This window comes from Triticum dicoccoides, chromosome 6B (genome assembly GCF_002162155.2).
Source record: "Triticum dicoccoides isolate Atlit2015 ecotype Zavitan chromosome 6B, WEW_v2.0, whole genome shotgun sequence".
Taxonomy (NCBI): Eukaryota; Viridiplantae; Streptophyta; class Magnoliopsida; order Poales; family Poaceae; genus Triticum; species Triticum dicoccoides.
Window position 1 is genome coordinate 165,292,160 of NC_041391.1, and position 20,627 is coordinate 165,312,786.

The window sequence follows — 20,627 nt, forward strand, 5'->3', positions numbered from 1 at the left end:
TGGAGTTCAAATAAGTTAAATAAATGAAGTGCCCATGTAACAGATGAGTTCTCGTCCGAAACTCTGATACTCCGAAAGAGATTGTCCAGTTTGTACACGAAGTGCGTCCAGTTTTGAAGTGACCCTCTCTACTCTTTCGCACATGCTATGCGGGTGAAATGATGATACCATGCCAAGTTTCAACATTTTTAGAGTTCGTTTTATTGTGATTTACTGTTTCACGGTCATTTAGCTCTCTAAACAAATTGGTAAATGATTGAAAAACAGCAAATGACGTCAGAACATGTTGGAAATTGATGATGTCGCTTCGAATGCTGCATAATGCCGGCTCAAAAAAAGTCTGGAGTTCAAATAAGTTTAAAAAAATGAAGTGCCAGTGTAACAGATGAGTTCTCGTCTGAAACCCTGATACTCCGAAAGAGATTGTTCAGTTTGTACACGAAGTGCGTCCAGTTTTTGCCGTGAACCTCTCTACTCTTTCGTGCATGCTATGCGGGTGAAATGATGATACCTTCAACACTTTCAGAGTTCATCTTGTAGTGATTTTCAATTTCACGGTCATTTAGCTCTGATCTAAACAAATCGGTGACTGAAAAATAGCAAATGCTGTCAGAACATGTTGGAAATTGATGACGTCGCTTCGAATGCTGCATAATGCCGGCTCAAAAAAATCTGGAGTTCAAATAAATTAAAAAAAATGAAGTGCCCATGTAACAGATGAGTTCTCGTCCGAAACCCCGATACTCTGAAAGAGATTGTCCATTTTGTACATGAAGTGCGTCCAGTTTTGAATTGAGTGGCGGCCGGCGGGGGAGGACCGGCGCGGGGGAGACCGAGTGAGTGGAGAGAGTGAGGGCGTAAACATGTAAAAATATACATAAAAAATACATCGATTATCAATGATCTTTGTGTGTACAATCTGAATTGTCAATATGAGTCCTCAACGGTTGAAACCGGTGAAGACTCATGTTGAGTCCACAAATTATATACATAGAGTTCAATGAAGACCAAATGCTTGTAATAGTTTGAGAAGTTACATATTTAAGGTGGTAAAAATCTTACTAGGGGAGCGAGGTGGGACTAAAAATAGCTTGCCACAACCTCTTTACTACCTGTTCGTGCCACGAACCGGTACTAAAGGTGCTGGATGGGCCCCAGCATCTTTAGTATCGGTTCATGGCACAAACCGGTACTAAAGATTCGCAATGAACAGGTACTAAAGATCTCCTCCCGCCTAGCCATTTGAACCGGCACTAATGGACACATTAGTGCCTGCTCAAATGCAAACGGGACTAATGTGTCTTAGATTTGACCCTTTTTCTACTAGTGGGAGACAACTTAATGATTTATGTTTGTTCATATTCACATAGAAGTTATATTGTCATAGATCCTTCAACATGTGGTGCTTGCCCCTATCTTTGCTAGCCAAAAACTCCGCACCAAGTAGAGATACTACTTGTGCATCCAAAACCCTTAAACCCTATCTTGTTTGAGACTCCACCACCCAAACCTATGGATTGAATAAGATCCTTCAAGTAAGTTGTCATCGGTGAAAAAGGGTAAAAATTGCTTCCAAAAATGTGAGATCATTTAGTGTTGTACGAACTTGTGATGGTGAAAAATAAAAGCGACAGACTGCATAATAAATGTTACCATCACAAGGGGCAATATAACGTAATGTTCTCTTGCACTAAGGGGTTGAGCATACAAACAAAAAGCGCATGGCAACCTCTGCTTCCCTCTGCGAAGGGCTGATATTTTACTTTCATGCAAGAGTCAAAGTTTTTCTCTCTATTCCTTTTATTTTTCTCCTTTGGCAAGCGCCATGTGGTGAGGAAAGATCTAGGCACATATATCCAGTTGAATATGGGTAGCAAGTGTTATTATTGTTGACATCACCCTTGAGGTGAGTGCGTTGGGAGGCAAAACTATAAGACCCTATCTTTCTATGTGTCCGGTGGAAACGTTTTGCTCATGTGTACGCGGTGAGTATTAGCAATTATAGATGACTAAATGATGGTTGAGTATGTGGACTTTCCTAAAGGCTCCGATAGGTGACCCTTGCTGAAAAGATGATGAATTGTAGTTGCAAACTTGACTGAGAACATAGCTTGTTGGTTTCCAATAGAGTTTATGCTTTATACTTCGATGATGTGATGAATTGTCACTTGTTCATGAGAAGACTATGGTAAAAGTTCTGTGATAAAAGTATTATGTTAAAGTTTGTTGTTGTTATAATAAGTTACATGATAACTTTGTTCGTATTTTTGTTTTTATCGACACCTCTCTCTCTAAGCATGTGGACATGTTTTTCGATTTCAATTTTCGCTTGAGGACAAGCGAGGTCTAAGCTTGGGGGAGTTGATACGTCCATTTTACATCATGTTTTCCTACTGTTATTTATGTTGTTTTATTGTATAATAATGCTTTTTGGAGTAATTCTAATGCTTTTTCTCTCATAATATGCAAGGTATGCACAACGGGGGAGAATTTTGGCAGCTAGAAATCTGGACCTGAAAAAACTACGTCAAGCTACCTATTCTGCACAACTCCAAATGTGCTGAAACTTTTCGAGGATTTTTATGTAATATTTAAGAATTATTGGAGCAAATAAGTATCAGATGGGGGCCACCAGGTGGGCACAACCCACCTGGCGCGCCAGGAGGCCCGGGCGCGCCCTGGTGGGTGCTGCCCTCCTCGGCCCACCTCCGGTGCCCATCTTTTGGTATATAAGTCATTTTGACCTAGAAAAAAAATCAGAGGAGGACTTTCGGGACGAAAAGCCGCCGCCTCGAGGCGGAACTTGGGCAGGAGCACTTTTGCCCTCTGGTGGACCGATTACACCGGGGGAACTTCCCTCTCGGAGGGGGAAATCATCATCATCACCATCACCAACAACTCTCCCATCTTGGGGAGGGCTATCTTTATCAACATCTTCAACAGCACCAACTCCTCTCAAACGTAGTGTTGATTACATCTTGTAGTTGATTACTATATGGTTTATTTGGTGAAATATTATATGTTCAGATCCATTATGCTATTTAATAGCCCTATGATCTTGAGCATCCTTATCATTTGTTAGTAGTTACATTCGTTCTTGAGGTCACGGGAGAAATCATGTTGTAAGTAATAATGTGAACTTGATATGTGTTTGATATTTTGATGATTTGTATGTTGTCATTCTCTTAGTGCTGTCATGTGAATGTCGACTACATGACACTTCACCATATTTGGGCCTAAGGGAATGCATTGTGGAGTAGTTATTAGATGGTGGGTTGCGAGAGTGACATAAGCTTAAACCCCAGTTTATGCGCTATTCCGTAAGGGACCGATTGGATCCAAAAGTTTAATGCTATGGTTAGAATTTATTCTTAATACTTTTCTCGTAGTTGCGGATGCTTGCGAGAGGGTTAATCATAAGTAGGAGGTTTGTTCAAGTAAGAACATCACGTAAGCACCGGTCCACCCACATATCAAATTATCAAAGTACCGAACATGAATTAAGCCAAGATGATGAAAGTGACTAGATGAAATTCCCGTGTACCCTCAAGAACACTTTGCTTATCAGAAGAAACCGTTTTGGCCTGTCCTTTGCCTCAAAAGGATTGGGCTACCTTGCTGCACTTTTGTTACTAGTATCGTTACTTGATCGTTACAAATTATCTTGCTATCAAACTACTTACAATTTTAGCACTTGTAGACATTACCTTGCTGAAAACCACTTGTCATTTCCTTTTGCTCCTCGTTGGGTTTGACACTCTTACTTATCGAAAAGGCTACAATTTACCCCATATACTTGTGGGTCATCAGCCAACAAATTTTCTCGCCTTCTCAAGCTTACTGACATATGCCCCCTATGTGGTATGGAACGTGAGGACAGATTCAATGCATTTTGCAGGTACCCATTGGCTCGCGAATTGTGGCATGCCATGGCCTTGGATTGGCTAATCCCGGAGGTGGATACTATATGCGACAATGGTCCGTACTGGCTATTCTCCCTCCTTGAGCCGCTGTCAGAAACGGCACGTATGGTTGTCCTTACGACCATGTGGAGAGCTTGGTATGGGCAGAATGAGATCACACATGATAAGGCGCCACCCCCAACAGAAGCATCTCATCGTTTCCTCCATGGGTACATCACCTCTCTACTTCGTATCCATCAGCACCCTCATGGCGACTTGGAGAAAGGGAAAATGGTGGTGCATGATAGCCTCCTGGTTATACACACAAGGGAAGTGCCCAAGCCGGAGTTGCACTGGACCCCTCCTCCACCGGGGTGGGCTAAGCTCAATACAGATGGCAGCCATGTTCCACCAACCGGAGAGGCGGGGTTGGTATGATTCTTCACGATGATAGAGGAAACATCACCTATACTGCTTGTAGATAGCTCCTTACATGCGATAATGGCCTTGAGGCAGAGTTGGCTGCATGTAGAGAGGGCCTGGAGCTTGCGCTTTACCGTAAAAACATGTCCATTATGGTTGAGCTCGACTGTGCCGAAGTAATGTCTATACTGTTAGCACGTACTGAAGATAGATCGCAGTACCGTGTGCTCGTGGAGGAGATTCGAAGACTAGCACAAGATGCTCGTAGGGAGATTTCTTTTGCTCTTATTAGTCGTTCGCAGAATAATGTTAGTCATTCGCTTGCCGCGTATGGACGTGCTACACCCCGCACTGCAGTCTGGTTGTGCTCGAGGCTGGACTTTGTTGTAAACCTTTCGAAGGCTGATATGCCTCCTTGAGTAATGAAATCTCCCTTTACCCTGCAAAAAAAAAGGTTGAATGTAGTGGATATTGGGGTCCTAATATTTTTATGGCAGAGCCAAAACTATGTTTTGCAGGCACTAGGTCTTATTAATTTGGTGGAACTCATACACGTAGTGAAGTCTAAAATATAATACTCCCTCCGTAACAGAATGTAAGACGTTTTTATGTCCTATGCAAACAAAAAAATTTATCAAACATGAATGTTATATCATGAGTGTGAATATAACTAGGTGGTTTCTGCTCGGATAAAGTGGTACCAACAAGCTTAGCTAGGCCGTACGACAAGTCAAACCCTATATATCTGGTTGGACTAGTTCCTTTGGGCTTTTTGTTCTAAGTCAAGTACAAAATCAGAGATGACAAGAGCCGTGTGCCTTGGCGAAGAAGATATAGGGTTAGACTGGCTCGGGTACTTGCCTCTTGCGTTATGCCCCTACACAACATGGTCGAATACAAGTCAATATAATCGCACGGTACGTGTACCGGTGTACGTAGCAATACATGACCTTCTAGCATGCTTGCATGCATCTACAGGACACGGCAGCTAAGCCTTGCCCAGTCATGGGAATTCATGGATACCTCATACCTCACCCCCGGACTTATCTACAAGAGAAGAGTCGCACACGCATGTGCGTACGTCTGCGTATGATTCGGCACCAAGAACCAAAGACCAAGCACATATGACTGTGACACGTGCTGAGTGTCACATCACCCTATGAGTATCTTTTGACTACCTTAGATATATTCTTATCATCATATGCATATCTTTGACTGCTTCAGATATATTCTTTTTCTTTTTCAGCAGGACAATACGACCGCCATTAGCTTGATGGTAAGCTTAAGCTAGTTCCAGGAAATCGACAGAATAGCCATCGGCTACAGCAGATTCTGGCCGGAGCGGCACGGCCAATCAACTCTGTATAGAGTAAGGAATGCCGTCCATGTACACTACCTATAGATGGTCCTACTACAGTCTACAGTGCACTACACTGCGCCTAGCTTGTGGTAAGTTTGAGAAACGTCTGTGCGTACGTATGCATATATATAGGCAAAAGTTGACCATCCTTTGCACGTAGTACAACTGCATGCCTACACAGCAATTATCAGGTCCATGCATGCATGCACGAGCTGGCTCCTAGAGTCCTAGTCCTGCCTTCAGTTCATACATGCATGCCCAGTTTTTCATGCAATTCCTATGTGGCGGTCCGTGCATGGCGCTTGTGCGGCCAGCAACACAGTGTGCTGCATGTTGACATGCGAATGCCGTACACGTATATTAGAAGAAAAAAGCGGGTCCTTGTTCAAATCCAGTCCATGCATGATGCATGGGTCTCTATCATTTTTTGTTTTTATTACTACTTTACTTAAGAGAAAACAATTCACTAATTTTCTTTATATGAAAATTAAGAGTAAAGTCTAATCTACCCATCACAAAAGAGTCTAAATTAACTTTTACGCTATTTGATTGTATGGAGAGATTTATGTGGATTTTTTTACTATTTGGTTTGACGAGTTACATTTTTTCCCTGCACGCGCACAGTTACACTTGCACGCCCGCATGGCCGTGCACAACTGTAGATGCATATCCTAGCACCAGTATGTAAGTACATATACCATATCCAATACTTATTTTTTGTTTCATTTTTTTTTCTTTTCCACACTGTGCATAACTGCACTTACATCCGCGCACAATTGCAGTTGCAAGCTTCCATTCCTCCAACTATATTTCCAGGTACTGAGGCACAACTGTAGTTTGCAGACCCTCCCTCTCTGTGCAACTACATGTGAGCCGGTTGCGTGAACCGTAGTTGCACGCTCGTACACTTGTGCAAGTGTAGTTGCATGTCCACCAGATATATGGAACTGCATGCCCACCCGCCATGAGAACTACAGTTGCACGCTTGTGCACCTATGCACAACTGCGTGCCCATCAGCCCACCTATACGGAACTGCATGCCCACTGGTTTTTGCAATGTCAGCCCGATAGGTGGGCCAACTTGTCAGTTTTGCTGTTTTCGCGTGCAAATCAAACAATCAGTGCCCCGACCCCCGTTATTCGTTAGGTGCAAATATGGTGGTTTGGCTCAACTGTGGTACCAAGTTGTTATCCTGGCCCCAACTGTGGTACCAAGTTGTTACCCTGGACCCAACTGTAGTTGTTTTCGGTAAATAACTTTACGTTATAAGATCTTTGTATTTTGTAAAAAAAAGAATACAGTAAAACAGTCGAGAAACAGAAACTAAAAGGAATGACAAAAAGAAAAGAATTATCCTAATATTGATGTTCAGTCGGATGAGATTTTAGTTAACTCTCATCTAGACAAGAGGTAGTCATACCTCAAATAAAAAAAATGCCCTAATATATGTACAATTTTTTTCAATTGATTATACTCCCTCCGCTCCTCCTAAATATAAGTCTTTTTCTAGAGATTCCACTATGAACTATATACGGAGCAAAATGAGTAAATCTACACTCTAAACTACGTTTATATACATCAGTATATAGTTCACATTGAGATATCTAAAAAGACTTATATTTAAGAACATAGCGAGTATTAGTTAATTTATTCCTGCCCGACACAATTAGTTCACTACTTCCTACATGCAGGTCAATGCTGTACACATCATGGACCGACAAGGTACCAGAAACGCCAACACTGTTGAATTTCTTCCACGTATTATTACAAAAGTAAAAGCAGTTTTTGACCGTGTTGGTAGACTTTTGCGAGCGAGCCTGACAGCAGAGGAGAGTCTACCAGTGAAGTAATTACAACGAAAACTGTCATGCTAAATATATACTGTGATAATTCATTTTATTACTCGTAAGCGTTTGTTCACGAGTAATTAAGAATATGAACTGACTAGTTCCCCTCAGTCCAACCAAAACATTAATCACCCGAAGTAAACCTACGCAGTACTGATTGTCTCGTTTAACCCGCGCACGAAACCGCTCGTCCGGTACGGGTACGACCGTGTCCAGTGTCTGTAGTAGGTAAGCCGCCTATAAAGCCTTGGCCAACAAACCCCTACCATCCTAGGAAATTGGCAGGTAACCTTCGATCTCTCTCTCTTTCTCGAGTCTCGATCAACACAAGAGAGCCAGCAAATTATCTTCGGGTTCGTGTACTGTCATCATGTCTAGCCTTACGACCATCAGTGGCGGCGCCATGGAGGAGTTGCAGGAAGTAGAGGAGCTCGTCGACACAAGGCTGTCCCTCGTGATCGGCGCCGCGAGCCGTCCGCCGACGGTCCTGGCGCTGCTGCCGGCGACATCACCAGAGAACGAAGCGGCGGCACGTAGGAAGAGGAAGGGACAAGAGAACGGTGCAGGCGGCGTCGCTGCTACTTCAAGGCAGCATAACAAGAGGGCCAAGACGGTGCACGACAGCAGCGACGTCGACGACGATGGTGGTGACGCGGCGCGGGACGGGACGAGGAAGAAGCTCAAGCTCACGGTGGAGCAGGCCGCGCTGCTGGAGGAAAGCTTCCGCGCCCACAACGTCCTCTCTCACGTACGTCCATACATCTCTAATTTCTGTCCTTAATTAGCATCTTCATGCAAGAAGATTCTGACCGGATTGTTCTGAATTGCAGGGTGAGAAGCACGATCTTGCGAGGCAGCTTGGGTTGAAGCCGAGGCAGGTGGAGGTGTGGTTCCAGAACAGGAGGGCGCGCACCAAGCTCAAGCAGACGGAGCTCGACTACGAGCTGCTGCGCCGGTGGTGTGAGCGCCTCAGCGACGACAACGCGCGGCTCCGGCGAGAGCTCGCCGAGACGCTCTCCTCGTCGCCGGCCTTCTTGTCCAGGCTCACGATGGCTAACGATAAGGCTGTGTGTTCGTCCTGCAGCAAGCTCACCAGCGGCCGGATGCCGGCATGATGGACCGCGCGGGAGACTACTACTGCCGCCCTAGAAATGCATTCGTCGATCATTTGTTGAAAAAATAGTGGATTATAGTCAGTTAGCTTTATGTTTGGTACATGCATGAGCTTCAGGGAACAAGACGTTTATAAATTATAATACAGTGTCTATAGTTTTTCTTGAATGATTTTTTTTGAAAACTTTGATAATGTTTAAGGAGCAAAATATCTACACCTAGAATACCAAGGACGGCGATAACTATCTGACGATCGCGCACGGGGTCCCTCGAGCGAACGTTCCAGCCAGGATAGTTCGTTCATGGGCGTACCTCGCGCGAGGCCCCCTCAGCTGCCTGGGAGCAGAGCGACAAGGGCCAGGTCCAAGTTACACTTCCTGATTCGGGCACAAATATGCCATATCATATATTGTAAATTCGACATGCAATAAAATATAAATTAGCTATACCGTACAAGATGATTTTTTTGCATATAAAAAACAAATATGCACACAAAAAGTTGCCATGCTGTAGAGCATAACGAAATTGCTGTGACAAAGTATAAATTTGTCATCCTGTAGTGCAAAACAAGTTCGCGTATAACAAAGACAAAAAGGAAAACTAACATACAAAATTGTTATGACATATAGAGCATAAAAATGCCGCTTGCTGGATAGAAAATAAAATGTAAAACAACTACAAAAATTTTCTTGAAAAAACAGTGTCAAAAAAATGTCGATAATCTTGTTCTTTGGAAAATTTTGAATTTTTTTACTGATCACATGGAAAAATGACATAATTTTTATTTCCTAAAAATCAACGTCAAAGACATAGTATTTTTTTTTGTAAAAGTAGTGGCATGGTGAAATTCACGTGGAAATGTTCTCCAGAAACATGTCAAAGTTTGAAACGGATCTAATGATCATGTGAAAAATATAGAAAAATGTTTTTTTTCCTAAAAATCATGGTAAGATTTAATATTTTTGTGATAGTGACATGGCAAATTGAGGGGGGCATGTTTCTCTAGAGCATGAGAAATAATGAAATGCATGTAGTCATGACAAAAGTAGATTCTCAAAAAAAAAATTGTGAAATAGTCACGTAATGTGTCATGGTATGTTCAATAAATTTTTCATGGTATGTACAATAAAATTACCACGGTTCAAAAATAAAAAATGTATATGCAGTATGGAATGCCATGCTACTATATGATAATACATGCATAAATACAATAGTTGTCGTCCATGTAACATTTTGTTTGAAAGAAAAATGTTTTTATAGATCATGGCAAACTTGGAAATAGTTTCTGCTTGTGATAGGACAGGAATTAGAAAATATTTTTGTAAAAAATGTTGACACAGCAAATGTAGGAATTTTCTTGTAAAACAACAGGACAAATGTTTTGTAAAATGTTTACATGTCTGGTTTAGGAAAAAAATATTTTAAAATAAATAATTCATAGCCAATTAGCTATGTAAATCATGGCAAATGTGGAGTACAAAAAACTTGGACCATGACAATTATAGATATCATGGGAAAAATTTAAGTTGCCATGGTAATATATGCTAAGTTGTGGGGGCAACTAACTTTAAGTTGTCTCTAATAATCATCATGAAAAAAATGCCACCTCCTCGTGCTTTTGAAAAGTAACCATCTAAAAATCATGGCAAGTTTACAAATAATTTTATTGCTCACATGGCAAAAAGTAGGAGTTTTGGTAGTTTAAAATCAATGATTTTTGTAGGAAAATATAAATGGTTGCATGGCAAATTTAGAAATTTTGCTGTCCTAAATTGTGGAATGAAAAAGAAAATGTTGCAATTGTTAGATGGCAAAGGTAGGAATTATTTTCTGTAAAAAAAGAAGAATGGTCTGACGGTAACTTTAACAGAAAATGTAAAATGTTATCAAGATCATGTCACGGCAGATGTAAAATGTTATCAAGATCACGGCACAGCAAATGGCAAATTTTGGGAGAACCCTACGTGGGACTGTCTTGGTCCACTACAAGAAAACAATACCTACAAAAGAAATTGCCGCGGTCCAGTAACAGTAAACCCAAACAATAAAGTTACCATCCTAGCATAATGGCCTGAGTTGCCAGTTGCCACCGATGGCACAAAACTGCTCCCACTGGTAGCAAGCTAGTAGAAGCTATAAAAATAATATTGCCATGCATTTTACCACGCACCTCTCACTGACCATCGGTATGAAACATGCGTTGTGAGAGCATCTACAACCGGACGCCCCAAACTGACCCCAAACGGACGGCCCGGTTGTCACAGCCCTAGAATACCTGAGTGGAATAGTTGCATCTGCACTCATGCATCATGGCTAAATTTCTGAAAGTTGAATTGAGGTTTGTTGAAACCATCAGAAACCAGTTCAAAAATAATCAACATTTAATTCTCATCAAATGAGTCCAAGGAAATGTTCCTGTTACTCTGTGAAAATATTGGTAAGAGGTAAAATTCAAATCAATATTTTTGGAGTCACAGAAATATTTTTGTTGGGCATTTGAATTAAATCATAATGTATTTGAATTGGCTTTATTTCTGTTATAAAAGAAATACATGCCCAATAATTTTGCAAATTATTGTGGGGCTCTAGAATAATATCTCTAGTCCATACAATAATTTACAGAAGCAAATAAATTTGTTTAGTACTCCAACTAAATCAAAACAAACAAAACAAAAATAGAAAACAGAAACAATTTTAGAGAGAGAGAGAGAGGAAACCTTACCTATGCAGCCCACCTGGAGCCCAAGTGGCTGGCCAGCCCACTGGCCTCCTCCCTGTCGTCTTCCTCCCCTGCCAGGAGGATGAAGGCGCGTGCTCGCCGCGCGCGTCCACGCGCGAGGCCACCTCCTGCCTGTGTGCTCGCTGCTGGAGACGGCCCCGAGCGCCACGACACCCCTGGAATCCCCTCGACCTCTTCCCCGTGCTTTCCCCCCCTCCTCAGTTCTCTCTCTCGCTCGGACCCGAGCGCGCAGTCGCCACCGCTAGCTGCCACCGCCCTCTCCGGCAACCCCTCGCTCCACCACCGAGCCCAGTCGCACCGCCGTGGACCAGAGCCTCTCCACGCCGAAGATCGCGAGCGCGGGAGCAGCCCATCGTCGCCATCGAGCTCATCATCGTCCTCTGCCCCGACGATCGCCATCCATCGATTCGCCGTCTTCGACGCCTCCCCGAGCCTGCCGAGCTCCGCCTCGACTCCGATGTGAGCTCCACCGTCTTCTTCCCTACTCCTCGAGCTCGTTCCCATTCACTAGCCGTGCTAGCCGTCGGAGCCGAGAGCTCATCGTCGCCGTTCATGTCGCCACCGTGGCCACTGTCACCTACGGCCGCGACCGAGCACACCACCATGCTCGGCGCCACGCCAGGACCCCAAAACCCTCACATATTGCTCCTATCGTGCCCCGTAGCGCCCAACCTCTCGATGGCCGAACTCTGGCCGCCGCCTCCTTGGTCGCAGCCATTGTTTCCGGCGATTCGGCGGCCTCCCGAGCGGCCATCTAGATGCGCGCGTGCATGGGCTAACTCCTGCTGGCCTCCGCCACCTGTAGCGCAGCCCCGGCGAGCTTTCGCCGTAGGTTTGGTCGTCGCCGGCCGAACTCCGGCGGGGTCGATGTGGCCTGTCATTAGCCACTAATGACCCAGCTAACCACCCCTAGAGCCACTGCCATGTGGGCCCCAGTGCCTAATTAGTTAGTTAACTTCTCTGTTTAGATTAGCACTGATCTCAAGAGGGTCCCACCTGTCACTTTGCCTTTTCCACATCACACTTTGACCGACCCCACACGTCAGTGTTGACCATGCTGACGTGTCTGTTGACCAGGCCCACCTGTCAGCGTCAATAACCGGCCCTGGGTCACTGACCAGTGGACCCCACTGGTCAGGTTTAACCTGGACCCGGTCAGTTGACCTGCTAACGTCACCCTGACGTAGTGCTGACGCAGTAAGGGATTTTCTGGATTTAAATTAATTCAGAAAATAGTATAAACTTCTAAAATTCATATAAATTCAACCGTAGCTCCAAATCAAATAAATTATATATGGAAAATGATCAAAAAAATCCAATCTATCCATCTGTACCATTTTCATGCATGTTAGAACAACTTATGACTACTGTTTAGGAGAAATGAAATGAATGGCATTTGAATATCCACATATGGAGTTTGAATTTGAATCTTGGATTCAAACCAACTCCATTTAACCTACTGCTAGATGCATTAGCTCAAACCACAGCATATTGCCATGTCATGATCATGCATCATATTGTGCATTGCATTGATTGTGTATCTTCTTTGTTTGTCGGTGCTTGTCCCCTCTCAGTAGACGTGTACCGACGATGTGATCGATGACACCGATGAAGAACTATACTATCTTCAGAAGTGCCAGGCAAGCAAAACCCACTTGCTCATTATGATACAATCCTACTCTCTCGCTCCTGCTCTTTTTACTGCATTAGGACAACAACGAATCATCTATTACTTGCTGCGGTAGCTGAACCCCTTTATCCTCTGCATGACCTGTCATTGCCACAATAAATAGATGAAACCCACTAGCATGAGTAGGAGTTGTTTGAGCCCTGTTGTGCCTACTCATTATTGCTTGTTTGTCATGCCTGCTACTGCTTAGAATTGAGTCAGGTTTGATTCATCGGGGATGAATCAGAGGTGTGTGAACATATCCTACTGTGTGTGAGCTAAGTGTGTGAACACGATTTGGTAAAGGTAGCGGTGAGAGGCCATGTAGGAGTACATGGTGGGTTGTCTCATTGAAGCCATCCTCAGGAACTGAGTTCTATGTTTGTGATCAATGAAACAGCTACTACCATGCATTGGGCCCTGAAATATGACCCCCGCTCGACTTCTTAATCACCCTTGTCCTCTGTCCAGGTGTTGCAAGTAGTTTCTTGTGTTTGTAGTATGCTGGAGGCCGTGCACAGCGCTGACCGGAGGGGTGGGCTGTGATGCGGTAGGCACGTGGCATGGTGTATCGGGCGCCCGTTTGGTGTCTCGAGAACCCTACACACATCGTTTGGGGCCGTATGTGGAAACTTTGGCCGGACTCCCTGCGGATGGAACCTGTATAGGCGATAAACCTGGACTACAGACTTGAGTGTTTAGGTAGGTCATGGTCTACACCCACGTCAGCTTTCGTTTGAAGTCTGCCGAGCAAATGTCGTGTGCAGACGCTAAGTGGTGTAAACATGTATGAAGAAGTACACCCCTGCAGGGTTAATATGATCTATTCGAATAGCTGCGTCCATGGTAAAGGACTTCTGGGTTGCCTATAACAGTTCATAGACAAGTGAAAGTGGATACTCTAAAATACGCAAGATAAGCGTGAGTGCTATGGATGGCGTTCTCGTAGGGAGACGGGAGTGGATCCATAGTGGTGTATTGATATGGTGAATATGTGGACTCATGTGCGCCACCTCAAAAGAGTTACTTGTAGTCGTAGTTCAGGATAGCCACCGAGTCAAAGCTGGCTTGCTGCAGTTAAACCCCACCATCCCCCTTTGTTGATAATGATGCATATGTAGATAGTTCTAATGTAAGTCTTGCTGGGTACATTTGTACTCATGTTTGCCTATTTTATGTTTTGCAGAGAGAATTTAGTCTCGCTAGTAGTTCCGTGTGGACTTCGACGTTTAGCTTGTTACCTCAGCCACGATCTTGAGCCCTCGACGGAATCTGGTAGTTAGTCGGGCTTCTCAGCCTTTTTCATTTGTAGTTGTCTGTACTCAGACATGTTAAGCTTCCACATGTGCTTTCACTTGTATGATCTGAATGTTGGGTCGTGAGACCCATGTTTGTAATATCTCGCTCCTCAGAGCCTATTGAATAAAATACTTGAGTTGTAGAGTCATGTTGTGATGCCATGTTGTATTTGCACATATCGAGCATATTGTGTGTATGTTATTGAAATGCTTGGTATGTGTGGGATCTGACTATCTAGTTGTTTATCCTTGGTAGCCTCTCTTACCGGGAAATGTCTCCTAGTGCTTCCACTGAGCCTTGGTAGCTTGCTACTACTCCGGAACACTCAGGCTGGCCGACATGTGTCCTTCTTCGTTCCTGTGTCTATCCCTTCAGGGAAATGTCACGCGGTGTCTACCAGAGTCCTGTTAGCCTGCTACAGCCCGGTTTACCGGAGTCCTGCTAGCCCAGTTGCTACAGCCCGGATTCACTCGCTGATGACCGACACGTTCGTTGTTGGGTCATGTATGTATGTCCCTGTAAGTTAGTGCCACTTTGGATTCACGACTAGCCATGTTAGCCCGGTCTCCTTGTCATATGGATGCTAGCGACACTATCATATACGTGTGCCAAAAGGCGCAAACGGTCCCGGGCCTGGTAAGGCGACACCCGTGGGAATACCGTGCGTGAGGCCGCAAAGTGAAATGAGGTGTTACATGCTAGATCGGTGTGGCATTGAGTCGGGGTCCTGACAGCTTTGGTATCAGAGCCTGACTGCCTGTAGGATTACCAAGCCAAACTGGTCGAAGTTGAGTCTAGAAATTCTTTAGTTATATAAGGGAATTGATTGTGGGATGGAACGTAAGGCTCTTTTTACTCCTTACACCTTATGCCTTCTGATCCGAGTCATCTTATCTTTCCTACGGGGTTAAGGAACTAGGCTTTCTCTTCTTTCTATCAGGATCACGTGTTACTAATATGTAGACTTGTAAGATTGTTGGATTTAGGCCTCAGTTCAGTTTCTAACTCTGTATGTTAACTGTTGATCTCAAAACCTTGATATTGTGCTTCTGAGTGGTTATGCCACCATTTTTGTAGCATGACTGAAATTCTTTTGAGCATTTACAGCCGTTATGTTGTCCGAGTCATCCCAGGTTTCTAAACAATCTGATGCACTTGCAAATCCTTTCCCTCTGGTTTTGATGTTCCTTTGGGCCAGGTTAATCACACTAATTGCTGAGTTGAGGTATTCTATTACCTCGACATATATGTTGGAGTTATTATTATTACCCTAGGTGTCTTAGGGGATCATCTAGTAATCTAGCCATGATTTGTGTCCCAGTGTGATGATTCTGGCCTTTATTCCCGAAAGCATCCCGTGATGCCACTTAGTAGTAGGTATTCTACTCCTTGGGTTTTGAACCCGAGATTCACCCTACTTACTTCATGTTTATAGTGTTTGCTAGTTCCTTTAGGTTATTAGTAACCTTTGCGTTAGTCCTCGAGGTTCATGGTATTCCCTTCATTCCAATACCATGAACCATTATGGCGGAAATTCTTTGAATCAAAGTTCACAATCAGAGTGCTCTTGATGAGTTCTCCATCATGTTTGTGACTCTGCCAGTCCTACCTCTCTGGATAGATTATCTAAAAGAAACCTGTTGAACTTGGTTCGACATACTAATCTATGCATCTACAACTCAGAAAGTTATATGTTCCTTTGAGTTGTCCCTCTCTTTAGTTGTATCCTGATCTCCGTCTATCATTTGATAGTCAAGAGCATGCATGCCATGCATTCATGCTCATCGATACCTATTATTCTTGTGGCCATCAAGCCATTCTAATCCGGAATGACTAGGAGAAACAAACTCCAGTACCTCGTCCATCTCTGGGATTGGGTCAAAGTAGTTGTATTCCACAGATCAAAATGCTAATCCAGCTTTTGTTCTGTTCTAGCCTGTAGTATTACCATCTTTATATCAAGAATATCATGGGAAATTCACACCATCCTATGAACTCTTGATACAGTGATACTTCTCGCCATAATTATTCATTCCTTGGTCCCATGTTGTCACAACCGGAATGCCGACAAGTGACTATGATGTGTGAAGTCAATACTCCTAGCAACGGTGCTGCTTGGTAGTTAATGGACATTAATATCATTCTTAGCGTGTTCGTTATCGAATCACTATACTAGGATTGATCGTGCTATCTTGTCCTTATTTCTGGTGCACTCTTCGATCAATGAGTTAGGATTATTCAATCCCTTTCTTATTTGATCATATCGTCTTGCTCTGAAAAGCAAGATTGTTCTCGAGCTTAGTAACATACCGATGGTTCGTGATTTTCCGAATATCTTCTCGGAAGTATCACTAGGTCGTCACCTGACCGCTATGTTGAGCTCGTGATCAAGTTGGTTATCTTGTAAACCACCCTTTCTCCAAGAATTTGTGTCAGATACCCTGAGCAAGTTGGTTAAGCTAAACAACAACTTGGAGAGTTGGAAGATAAAAGCTTGTCTGACTTAGTTCATGTTAAGGGATATCTTTTTGTGTGTGTGTGTGTGTGTGTGTGTGTTGAAGAAAGATGATATCTCCATCGATTGGTCCTCGTGATCTGTTGTTGGATCTATTGCCTTGTCAAAACTTTGACTTGAATATGAGCTATCGTCAATGTCAAATCAGAACCAACGATGTTTCTAATGTTGTCTTACTCGTGGTTGATCCCTCGAGCATACACAATTACATCTTTTGGTCTGACCAATGCTATTACTGTGTTCACATGATGGTGGAAGTCCAGTGATATGGAAATTCCGATGAGTTGCTATTGAGCCCATCAGCAACATCTTGTCTCCTCCATGATTCATGTTGAACATGAAGCTAGTGTTGGAAACTTCTGTAAGCATTATCTTCATGTCCCGTTCATGGAATACATGTTTGGTGTAAGAAGTGACTTTCTCCAAGTTCACGTGCATCAGGTGCAAGTTACCACCGTGAATTTGAGACATATTGTTTTTGTTTTCTCTGGAACCATCCCAAGTCAGTCATGCATGTGCGAAGTATGCTATGGTTTGACAGGCTCGCTACCTCCATTCCACATGTATCTCCTAGTACACCAAGCCACTGATTGATTTGTTCAAGGAGAAGTTCCTTCTTAAGAGCAAGACTTATGCAAGGACTTCGATATCCTCGATGATGGTTCCCCTGCTGAACTCGATAGTGTTTTATTATAAGACTACTGTGTGGTCATGCTTGTCTCGGACAACGTGTTCACATGTTGTAGCAGAACCAGCTCATGTTTTGGAGCTTGCTATCGTAGTTCATTTCCCGAGAATCTCACAACGTCATCTCGTCGATTTGTGTTGCAAACTTTCATTCTTCCTTCTAGACTTGATGAGTCTGGAATATTCTGACACCAACCAGATCTGAATCTCAGGCACATGTCGAGCACATGTCGTGTGCAGACGCTAAGTGGTGGAAACATGTATGAAGAAGTACACCCCTGCAGGCTTAATATGATCTATTAGAATAGCCGCGTCCACAATAAAGGACTTCTGGGTTGCCTATAACAGTTCATAGACAAGTGAAAGTGGATACTCTAAAATACGCAAGATAAGCGTGAGTGCTATGGATGGCGTTCTCGTAGGGAGACGGGAGTAGATCCATAGTGGTGTATTGATATGGTGAATATGTGGACTCGTGTGCGCCACCTCAAAAGAGTTACTTGTAGTCGTAGTTCAGGATAGCCACCAAGTCAAAGCTGGCTTGCTACAGTTAAACCCCACCATCCCAATTTGTTGATAATGATGCATATGTAGATAGTTCTAATGTAAGTCTTGCTGGGTACATTTGTACTCACATTTGCCTATTTTATGTTTTGCAGAGAGACTTTAGTCTCGCTAGTAGTTCCGTGTGGACTTCGACGTTTAGCTTGTTACCTTAGCCACGATCTTGAGCCCTCGGCGGAATCTGGTAGTTAGTCAGGCTTCTCAGCCTTTTTCATTTGTAGTTGTCTGTACTCAGACATGTTAAGCTTCCGCATGTGCTTTGACTTGTATGCTCTGAATGTTGGGTCGTGAGACCCATGTTTGTAATATCTCGCTCCTCGGAGCCTATTGAATAAAATACTTGAGTTGTAGAGTCATGTTGTGATGCCATGTTGTATTTGCACATATCAAGCATATTGTGTGTATGTTATTGAAATGCTTGGTATGTGTGGGATCTGACTATCTAGTTGTTTATCCTTGGTAGCCTCTCTTACCGGGAAATGTCTCCTAGTGCTTCCACTGAGCCTTGGTAGCTTGCTACTGCTCCGGAACACTTAGGCTGGCCGGCATGTGTCCTTCTTCGTTCCTGTGTCTGTCCCTTTGGGGAAATGTGCGGTGTCTACCGGAGTCCTGTTTGCCTGCTACAGCCCAGTTTACCGGAGTCCTGCTAGCCCAGTTGCTACAGCCTGGATTCACTCGCTGATGACCGACACGTTCGTTGTTGGGGTCATGTATGTCTGTCCCTGTAAGTTAGTGCCACTTTGGATTCACGACTAGCCATGTTAGCCCGGTCGCCTTGTCATATGGATGCTAGCGACACTATCATATACGTGTGCCAAAAGGCGCAAACGGTCCCGGGCCTGGTAAGGCAACACCCGTGGGAATACCGTGCGTGAGGCCGCAAAGTGAAATGAGGTGTTACATGCTAGATCAGTGTGGCATTGAGTCGGGGTCCTGACACCGGTCACTGACCAGTTACATTCGACCCAGATGGATGTCTCAAACGAGGCTCAAACATCTGGGCAGACCAGCACCGCTCATATCCGGCCCAAATATGAGAGGATATGGGGCGCTCGGGCGCACCCGGCGGGCGTGTCCGACACGTCAGAACTGGCCTACGCTGGCCCAACCCGAACCCACATATATCCCCTCCCCCCCTCTTCATTCACTTGTCGGACCAAACCCTGACCATTTCACTCCACACGCATCCGCCACCCAAGCACCCGTCCTATGATCTCCGGCCTACTCAGGCATGGCGGGCAGCGGATTTGAGTCCTTCACCTCCAGACTCGTCGACACCGAACTTATCCCACACAACCCCTGTTGTAGAATTGTCACGGCAGATGCCCTAACAAGAGGACTTAGGTGTGAAGCCATCGCAACATAGTTAGCTTGAAGGGGTTAAAACGGGACAAAGGACACAGAGAGTTTTACCCAGGTTCGGCCCCTTGCAACAAGCTAAAGGCCTACTCCTGCTTTAGGTTGTATTGCTTGGGTTTTGATTACCAGGGAGCGAATACGCTTGACCTAGTTCTCGACTTGTTCTTTCTTACCCTAACCCGCCGCTGGGTCACCCCTTTATATACACAGGCTGATGCGCGGCGGCTTACAGAGTCCCAGCCGGCTCATACACAACATGTCCAGCTCGGTGTCAGAACTAAACTTTCCTTAACATACAAGTTAAACATATGGAGATTTATGCCCGTGGGCCTCAAGTCTCCTCCGGGTCTTGGGCCTTCAATAAGCTTGCTTCATGAACCGCCATCTTCAACATCTTCTTGGGCCTTCTCACTATGAATCACCAGTGGTATGACCCGACCCCTCCTGGTCGGGTCATACACAATAGCTATATCCCCGACATTAGGCCCCAGGTTGATGTGAACTTGTTCATATCAATTTTCAACACTTGACTTCAAAAAAATCCTTCATCGTCGGTCCATGACGTCAGCTCATAGAATTGCGCTAACCCGACATGACGTCATCTCGCATTAATATCGCATGAGTCCCAAAACATCTCAGCATATCTTCACTTTTAATGAACCTCCCGAAAATCGAGGCATCTGTGTTGTCATATAATCATTTTTTCAGCCTCCTTGATTCCCGCCCATGCCATCCATCCATTGCCTTATAAATAGGGACAGGGGGCCCCTGTTTTCATTCCCCCCTTTCCTCCTCGTCTTCGTCCTCTTTTCTGCAACACCGCACGTGCCCGAGCTCCGCTGCTGTCGACCTCGCGACCTACCTCAACCTCGGCCGCTGCATCAACCTGAACGCACACTACTGCAGGATGCTGCTAACATGACACTACCATTAGAGACCCTTCGAGAAACTGTGTGCAATGCAATAATCGCAAACAGTGGTGTAAGAAAACCGTCAAAAATGTGCAAAACGTTTGCGATGATGGATTCATCAAACACGGTTCAGATTTCAGTTGCGTGTGCGATGAGGAGTATATGGTTGGTCTGGACGAACTATTTGCGATGAGACAGAACAACAAAAACGGGCAGCCAGATCAAGGTGTGTGCGAT

General features: G+C 44.3%; 1 protein-coding gene across 1 annotated transcript; it reads left to right on the forward strand.

Annotated features, from left to right (window-relative positions):
* Window positions 1-7,829: 7,829 nt before the first annotated feature.
* LOC119322447 (putative homeobox-leucine zipper protein HOX26) lies at window positions 7,830-8,659 on the forward strand. Its single transcript, XM_037595932.1, has 2 exons — window positions 7,830-8,281; window positions 8,364-8,659. Exons 1-2 carry the CDS (start codon window positions 7,904-7,906, stop codon window positions 8,646-8,648), a joined length of 663 nt encoding a protein of 220 aa, XP_037451829.1. The 5' UTR covers window positions 7,830-7,903; the 3' UTR covers window positions 8,649-8,659.
* The last annotated feature ends 11,968 nt before the right edge of the window (window positions 8,660-20,627 follow it).

What these genes read in the sequence shown, in the direction of transcription:
- LOC119322447 (XM_037595932.1), top strand. Translation starts at nt 7,904, where the DNA reads ATGTCTAGCCTTACGACCATCAGTGGCGGCGCCATGGAGGAGTTGCAG. An exon ending in CCCACAACGTCCTCTCTCAC is followed by an intron (nt 8,282 to 8,363) that starts GTACGTCCATAC and finishes TCTGAATTGCAG; the next exon opens with GGTGAGAAGCACGATCTTGC.